The sequence below is a fragment of the Clupea harengus genome, chromosome 16, assembly GCF_900700415.2.
Source record: "Clupea harengus chromosome 16, Ch_v2.0.2, whole genome shotgun sequence".
Taxonomy (NCBI): Eukaryota; Metazoa; Chordata; class Actinopteri; order Clupeiformes; family Clupeidae; genus Clupea; species Clupea harengus.
The window spans coordinates 8192616-8200115 of record NC_045167.1 but is presented as its reverse complement, the minus strand read 5'-3'; the positions used below and the strand labels follow the sequence as shown (position 1 = coordinate 8200115).

Sequence of the window (7500 nt, the reverse complement as noted above, 5' to 3'; positions counted from 1 at the left end):
AGATCACACCACTGTGTGTGGTTTGTTTATTTACAACAACGGGACTAGCATTCTCACGCTAGCAAGCTTGCACGATATGCTTCCCAATGTTATGCTACCGTTATGCTACCCAACAGCAACCCAACAAAAACGTTTTATAAATGACAGCGAGCTAAATTCTCTTATAAAGATGAAGAATGTCTTGTATTCTTGTTTGCAGATTTATTCTCCAAATTGTACTGAATCCACGACAATAAATTCAAGTGATCAAAGGGTGAAAGAGAGTGAAACTAGAACACACAAAGCTAAATGTTGCAATTAGCCAAGTCACCTAGTTCCATGAAGTAAAGAAAGCACATGTTAAGCTAACTGTTAACATTTCCTAATAGCATCCACGTTTTAACATTGCCTTTTTAGCATTATAACTACGTTTTTAAACAATGAAATTAACTTAGTTATAACAAGATACAGCGATGCCTCTGCTGGGGAATCAACCTGTAAGAAGGAATCTCTCTGGCGTAATGACCGTCAGCCTGCCGTTTCTAAATTATTCTGAACAATTTTACCTGCCTACTTCCTGCACAGCTCAAAATTACAACGTCAAAATCAAAGTCTGGATGAAACTGAATTTTTTACAAATTCGACAATTCAAATTAAATGCCTGGAGGCAGAACAACTAAACTACTATGTTTTGCTACTATGCTACTATACTAATAGTCAGGTGGCTTAATGCAAAATTTAGGCTATTTGGTAAGCATTTCTAGGCAAATAACCGTTTTGAAAATCGGACCACAGGTAACGCATATCTTGATTTAGGTCAAAACTTAATATCTCATTAAAACGAAAAAATGAGCAGTTTCACTTGGGCACCCCTTCTAGTAACTTTTAGTAGGGTATAAGCTAATTGTGTGCCAAATTTCATGCTTTTATCACTCTTGTCACGATTGCGTTGTTAAGCCACCTGACTATAACAGCTGTTGACAGGATGACAGTTAGTGCCTATTCCAACACAGCATTCCAGCACAGTTTTCCGACACAGCATTCCAGCACAGTATTCCGACACAGCATTCCGACAGGAAACATCACACTGTGAGCAGCAGAGAGCTGAAGCTGAAGTTGAAGGGTAGTAGGATGACATGACGAAACCAGTCTTCACAGCACAGCTCAACCCCAAACCACACACACACACTCACACACACACACACTTGCGTACAATAACACCTCATCGCACTCAACAGAGCTATACCACAGCACTCAACCAACACCGCAAAACCAGGGTGGGTTTGAAGAGAGAGAGAGAGAGAGAGAGAGAGAGAGAGAGAGAGAGAGAGAGAGAGAGAGTATGAAAGAAGTAGAGTCACATGTAGGTGGGCAGAGAGAAAAAAAGAGAAGCAAAAAGAAAGAGGATAATAGAGGGAGAAAAGGATGGAGAGAGAGAGAGAGAGAGAGAGAGCAATAAAGAACAATAAAGAGCAATAAAGAAAGACATTTCTGGAGCACCCAAGCAATGCAAAGCAAATCCACCAGCCTACTGCTGGAAAAAACGGAGTCATTGGTTTGGGGAACACAAGCCCCTTCACCAGAACCCAATTAAGAGGCACGGTGGCAGGCCCAGCCTGAGGAGCGCCCAAACCAGACCCAAACCAGAAGCAAACAAGACCCAAATGAGACCCAAATGAGAAACACATCAGGGCTGACGCATCCAGCTGGCACGGGCCAAACACAGCAGAGAAGGGCACGGAGAGGGCATGGCAGACGTGACGGGACTCAGGGGGAAGACGGTGATGTGGCGCGCTCTCTGTTTTCAGTCCTCCGTCTCACGTCTCACGTCTCACGTCTCACGTCTCACGTCTCACGTCTCACGTCTCAGCACTGCCTAGTCACACAGAGACAGAACCGCTGTTTGGATCTGCTTTAGTTCGGTTGCTGTTGTGATCGCCTGTGTGTCCATGGGAGGAGTTTAGTTCTCAGAGTGTGACACCTGCTTTAGTTCAGTTGCTGTTGTGATCGCCTGTGTGTGAATCGCCACGGGAACTGTTTAGTGCTCAGGGACCAATCTTTGATAGCTCAGGAGACCTGGATGTGACTCTCATTATTGTGTCATCATTCGCACTAGTTGTATGTTAAGATATTTTGTGAATTTCCCTTATTTTAAATCAAACAGTGAGGTACAACATCATTCAAAGGAGACTTAAAAACTAGAAATGATATGTAATGTCATTGTTACAAAAATATAGATTGCTTGCATACTTAAGAGAGAAGAGAGAGAGAGGAGAGAGAGAGAGAGAGAGAGAGGAAAGAGTTACTGAGAGAGAGAGAGAGAGAGAGAGAGAGGGAGATAGAGAGAGAGAGAGAGAACAAGAGAAAGAGAGAGAGGTGAAGCTGATTTGGAACCTGAAGCCAACATATGTGGTGATGATTGATTGTGGTAATTAAGGCTGCTTATGAGTAACGAGGCCTTAAAGAGACTTAAAGGAACAAAGGCTGCCCTGGCTTCTGTGACCGTCAAGTGCTTGGGAAAGTGAAAACAGACACACACACACACACACACACACACACACACACACACACACACACACACACACAAACCACTCACAAACACACACACTCACTGTCAATACACAAACACACTTACAGTGTACACACTCATGAATACGCATACACACATATACAAACACACTGTATACACACACATACATATACACTAAACACTGTACACACACACGTACATGTACACACAATCGCTGATATATAAAAAAGTCAAGAGGATTTAAAGTGTTTTTCTGGCCGCCTTGCTCTTTATCTAGTCTATGGCACATCTCGCCTCGCCTTGCCTCATTGCCCCCCTTTAAAGGGCCTGATAATTGTGGAAAATAACAAGTTTGCCCCATTTTCTGTACAAAATCAAATTATGAGGACAGATTAATCTAATTTTAATTTCAACATTTTGTCATCATTAGAGATCTGGAGCGATAACGCATGCAGAAACACACACCACACACTCACACACGATCAGACATGCAAGCATGGACACGCACACTTATACACATTCACTCCATCCCTCTCTTTTATGCATATATATCTCTCTCTGTCTCTGTCTCTCTCTCTCTGTCTCTCTCTGTCTCTGTCTCTCTCTCTGTCTCTCTCTCGCTCTCTCATTCTTACACACACACATGTGCGTTCACACTCACTCCCACTCAAACTCTCTGTCAAACACACAAACACACTCACTCCCACTCAAACTCTCTGTCAAACACACACACACACACACACACACACACACACACACACACACACACACACACACACACACACACTCACTCACTCTCACTCTCATACACACACATTTGCACACTAAACTCGTTGCAAATGGCTTATGTCATGTTTATGTTTTTGGAAATATCTAAACAAGACCATTCAGAGCGGAAATGTGAGTGTGAGATTATGAAGAGAGATCCTCTGGATGTTTTTTGTCATGAGTTTCATTGGGGTTCTTTAATGCAAAGTTAATAGTAGTTGGAGAGGGAGTACTGATAGATCTTTTATTGAGGAAAACTTCCTGATTGGTCTTTATAAAAGAGTTTTTAATGGGTGGTATTTTTGGTCTTCATTAAAATGGTTCTCATGGTTGAAGGTGGAAATAATTCCTGATTCGTCTTTATTGAGGAGACCAGACACCTAATTCTTTGAAAAACCTATTTCGGAATGGTCTGTATGGAGGAGAACTGACTTCTGATTGGTCATTATTTAGAAGTACTGGCTCCTGATTGGTGTTTTTGAAGAATGTTTGACTCCATGTTGGTGTCATTCGTGGTGAATAACACCGTAACTCATGTGAGTTCTTCTGCATGGTGGGAGAGTCACATGCGGTAGGTTAAACAGCAGGAAAGCCAAGGCAGTAATCATCCCCATAAATCCATCTGGATGTGTAAACACACACACACACACACACACACACACACACACACACACACACACACACACACACACACACACACACTCACACACACACAAATACACAATTGGGATTGCATACACTACATGTGCACACACACACACAGAATACACAAACACACACAACCAGCTGACAAGCACACCAACACGCATGACTAGCACACCAACACAACATCTCCTTGATGACATAAATACACATGTCTATGAGCCTTACACTCCACATGGGATTAGTTCTTTATTACACACACAAGCTCTCGCTCTCGCTCTCTCACACACTCTAAGTCATACTTTCCAGAAGGTTCTCTGGCCTTTGGCTGTTGGTGTTTCTCATTGCTGTTCAGCACCAGGATCTCTTCGCAATGCCTCATCACGGCTGCTCACTCTCTCCGCCCCCACCCTCCCTCTCTCTCTCTCCCTCCCCCCCTCTCTCTGTCTCTCCCCTTTCCTCTCTCTGTCTCTCTGTCTCTGTCTCTCTGTCTCCCCCCTCTCCTTCTCTATCTGTTACTATCACTACCCATTCCTCCACTGGCTCATGTTTAAATAAACTGGAAAAAGTCCCATTACCATAGTCAGCATAGTCAGCTTATCATGCCCTTGTGGCTGTAAGCACACACACTTTATGTCTCAATGTGGAATGCCAAAGTACAGAAGTGAGAGACTGAGAGAGACAGAGAGAGACAGACAGAGAGAGAGAGAGAGACTGACTGAGAGAGAGAGACAGAGGGAGAGAGAGAAGAGAGAGAGAGACAGAGAGAGAGAGAGAGAGTATATATAAATATCCAGCAGAAAGGGACTGATCATAAACATGAGTAAGTGATTTGGCTCTGTTTTAGACAGACTTTACTGTGAGGAACAAAGTGGCTGTTGGGATACTGCTGTCCAGGCAGAGCCATGTAGAGAGACATGAGGGAGTCATGATGAGGTTCAGCAGTCTGTTTATGAAGTCATATGATTTAATGTTTAATGGTACAAGGGCAAAATCAGTGGGGCCTTTGTTTTCAGCTCACCTCCTGGGAAGGTCACGTTAGTACTGAAAGGTAACAGAAGGACACACACACACACACACACACACACACACACACACACACACACACACACACACACACACACACACACACACACACACACACACACACACACACACACACACTCCCACTCCCACTCCCACTCCCACACACACCTACTTGAAAACACACATACATACATACACACATGCATTTGCGTGTTCAACCCATACCCACAGACACCCGTTATTGTTGATAGGATCTGTTCCTTGTTTCTGCCTAGCCCCTCTTCTGAGGTCAGCTGGTATGCTCTATGGGGCCCTAGTCCCTTCTCCTAATATAGACCCAAACTTGTAAACAACATGACACTCAATCTGCTGTGGGCACATCACACACACCAGCTGATTGCAGATTCACCGGGCCTGAGCCAGATCTCAGCCAGAGCCCAGCCAGAGTTGTTACAGATCCGCAGCTATCTTGGATGCTGGTCAAAGTGCTCCGATTATGGACCAGTTTTATACAGCTCTGTCCCTTGACATGTTAATACTACTACTTCTACTGCTGCTACTACTGCTACTATCACTAGTACTACTGCTCCTAATACTACTGCTACTAATACTACTACTACTACTACAGACAAGGTCACTTCACACAAACAACAAAACATACCAAAACAAATAAACAAATAAATCTTAAAAATTTTGTTAGTAAAGTTTTCATCCCCTGGTGAAGTTCTGCCACAGTTGGCCTCAGAAGGAGTTCACTCCTTCATCTCAGTCCCACTGGGTAACGTGGGTAATGTGGCTGTTGTTGTTGTTCTACATGCCAGTCAGATTTGGCGAGTCATTCTTGTGTATATGTTGATGCAGAGATGGATAACACATGGGCTGGCGTGTGTGTGTGTGTGTGTGTGTGTGTGGTGTGTGTGTGTGTGTGTGCTAGTGTGTGTCAAAAGAGATGGAGGGTTAAGATGACTGGAAAGGAAGCGGGGCCAGGTGTCAAGGCAGTTGCGTCTTGTGGTTTGTTTGTGTGTGTGTGTGTGTGTGTGTGTGTGTGTGTGTGTGTGTGTGTGTGTGTGTGCGTGTGATTAGAGGGTAGATTGAAGTGTGACATGACTTGTACTCTGTATATCATCCCTCCACATAAACAACATCTTATACTGCATACTCAACATCATGTGACCCGGCCACTGCGTTGTGATTAGTCAGATGTGGTCTTACTTATTGTCATGTGACCTAATCTCTGCTCTGTGATTGGTCAGGTGAGGTTGACCAGCTGAAGGATGAGTGCCGCACGCTCACAGAGGAGTGCCAGGCTCTGAAGGATGACAACAGAAAGCTGACCGAGAAGCTCCACATCCTGCATCAGAAAACCAGGTGAGTGGCTGTGCCACCTGCCAATCAACCCGGCCAACCAGTCATATCTATTATTTGCTCTTAGCTTGACTGTTCTCTCCCTTGTACGTCGCTTTGGACAAAAGCGTCTGCTAAATGACTAAATGTAAATGTAAATATCTCTACTAGCACAGTAATATCACCATAAAGCAGGGGTCTGGCCCGCCAAGCGATTTCATCCGGCCCGCGGGCTCCTCAGAATGTTGCAAAAAGTTTGATTGATTTGAATGGGCCATCCCAACGTTTACCGCTGCCATTGGAGACGGGTTTTGTGCTTCTAATTCACATCTTTCATATCATTCCGCAAGTAGTCCGGTCATTTAACATAATGGAAACGTGTGAATGAAGTCAGCAAGTAATGGGTTGCTACGCAACACCTGGAACTTAAAACACCTGAACTTTAAAGTTCTATTTGCGTGAAGAACAATTTTTTCTTAGCGGAAGTCACGAAATGGCAACAAAATCATTATAAATAGGTATTTTGGAGGAATGTCTTCTATCGTTTTGACAAATAAAATAAAATAAAATAAAATAATTCAGATTTTTGCTGAAACTTTATTCAGCTTTGTTTTGTTTGTTTGCAGCCTTGTTACCAACTATACAAAAGTGGTGCAGTACAGCATTTGCTTTGAAATGTGCATGTATGAAGGAAAAATATATGTAGTTGTCAATGAAGATATTATCCCACTATTACTGCTGTATATGTAAGTCATGGGCTATCAATGAGACAAAGTGATCCAAAAATGCTACTATAACAAACACTTTTATCCAAAGAGCATCTTGCATTGCCCATGAATTGAAACTCAAGTCAGCTACTTGTTATTCAACAACACTAACCATTGTACCACTGATCACACATGGTACATTTGCCACACTCAAAAGTGGTATCTACAGTATTGTGATAGGCAGGCCAACAAATAAAAAAAAATCTGGCCCCCACTGACCAGACTGGACGCCAATCGGCCTCCCGGTAATTTGAGTTTGAGACCCCTGCCATAAAGCCATGCTAAAAAACATACTCTCGATAATGTACTGATCATAGTGGTATGTGTACTATATACTTTATATAGTGAAATATGCTGAGGAGTTTCGTTGAGGCATTTGTTTATCACATAAAGCCCATTTCTCCAGGCACTACAAACAACATTGCCTATACGGTAACACTTTAA

General features: G+C 43.1%; 1 protein-coding gene across 5 annotated transcripts in view; it reads left to right on the top strand.

Annotated features, from left to right (window-relative positions):
- Nucleotides 1–7500, top strand: part of LOC105909547 (coiled-coil domain-containing protein 136) — a 50871-nt gene that overhangs the window by 31331 nt on the left and 12040 nt on the right. For all 5 annotated transcript variants that reach the window (XM_031582842.2, XM_031582843.2, XM_031582840.1 and 2 more), the window contains exon 6: nt 6199–6313. In XM_031582842.2, coding sequence (XP_031438702.1) covers nt 6199–6313 — 115 coding nt within the window. The remainder of the gene's footprint in view (nt 1–6198; nt 6314–7500) is intronic.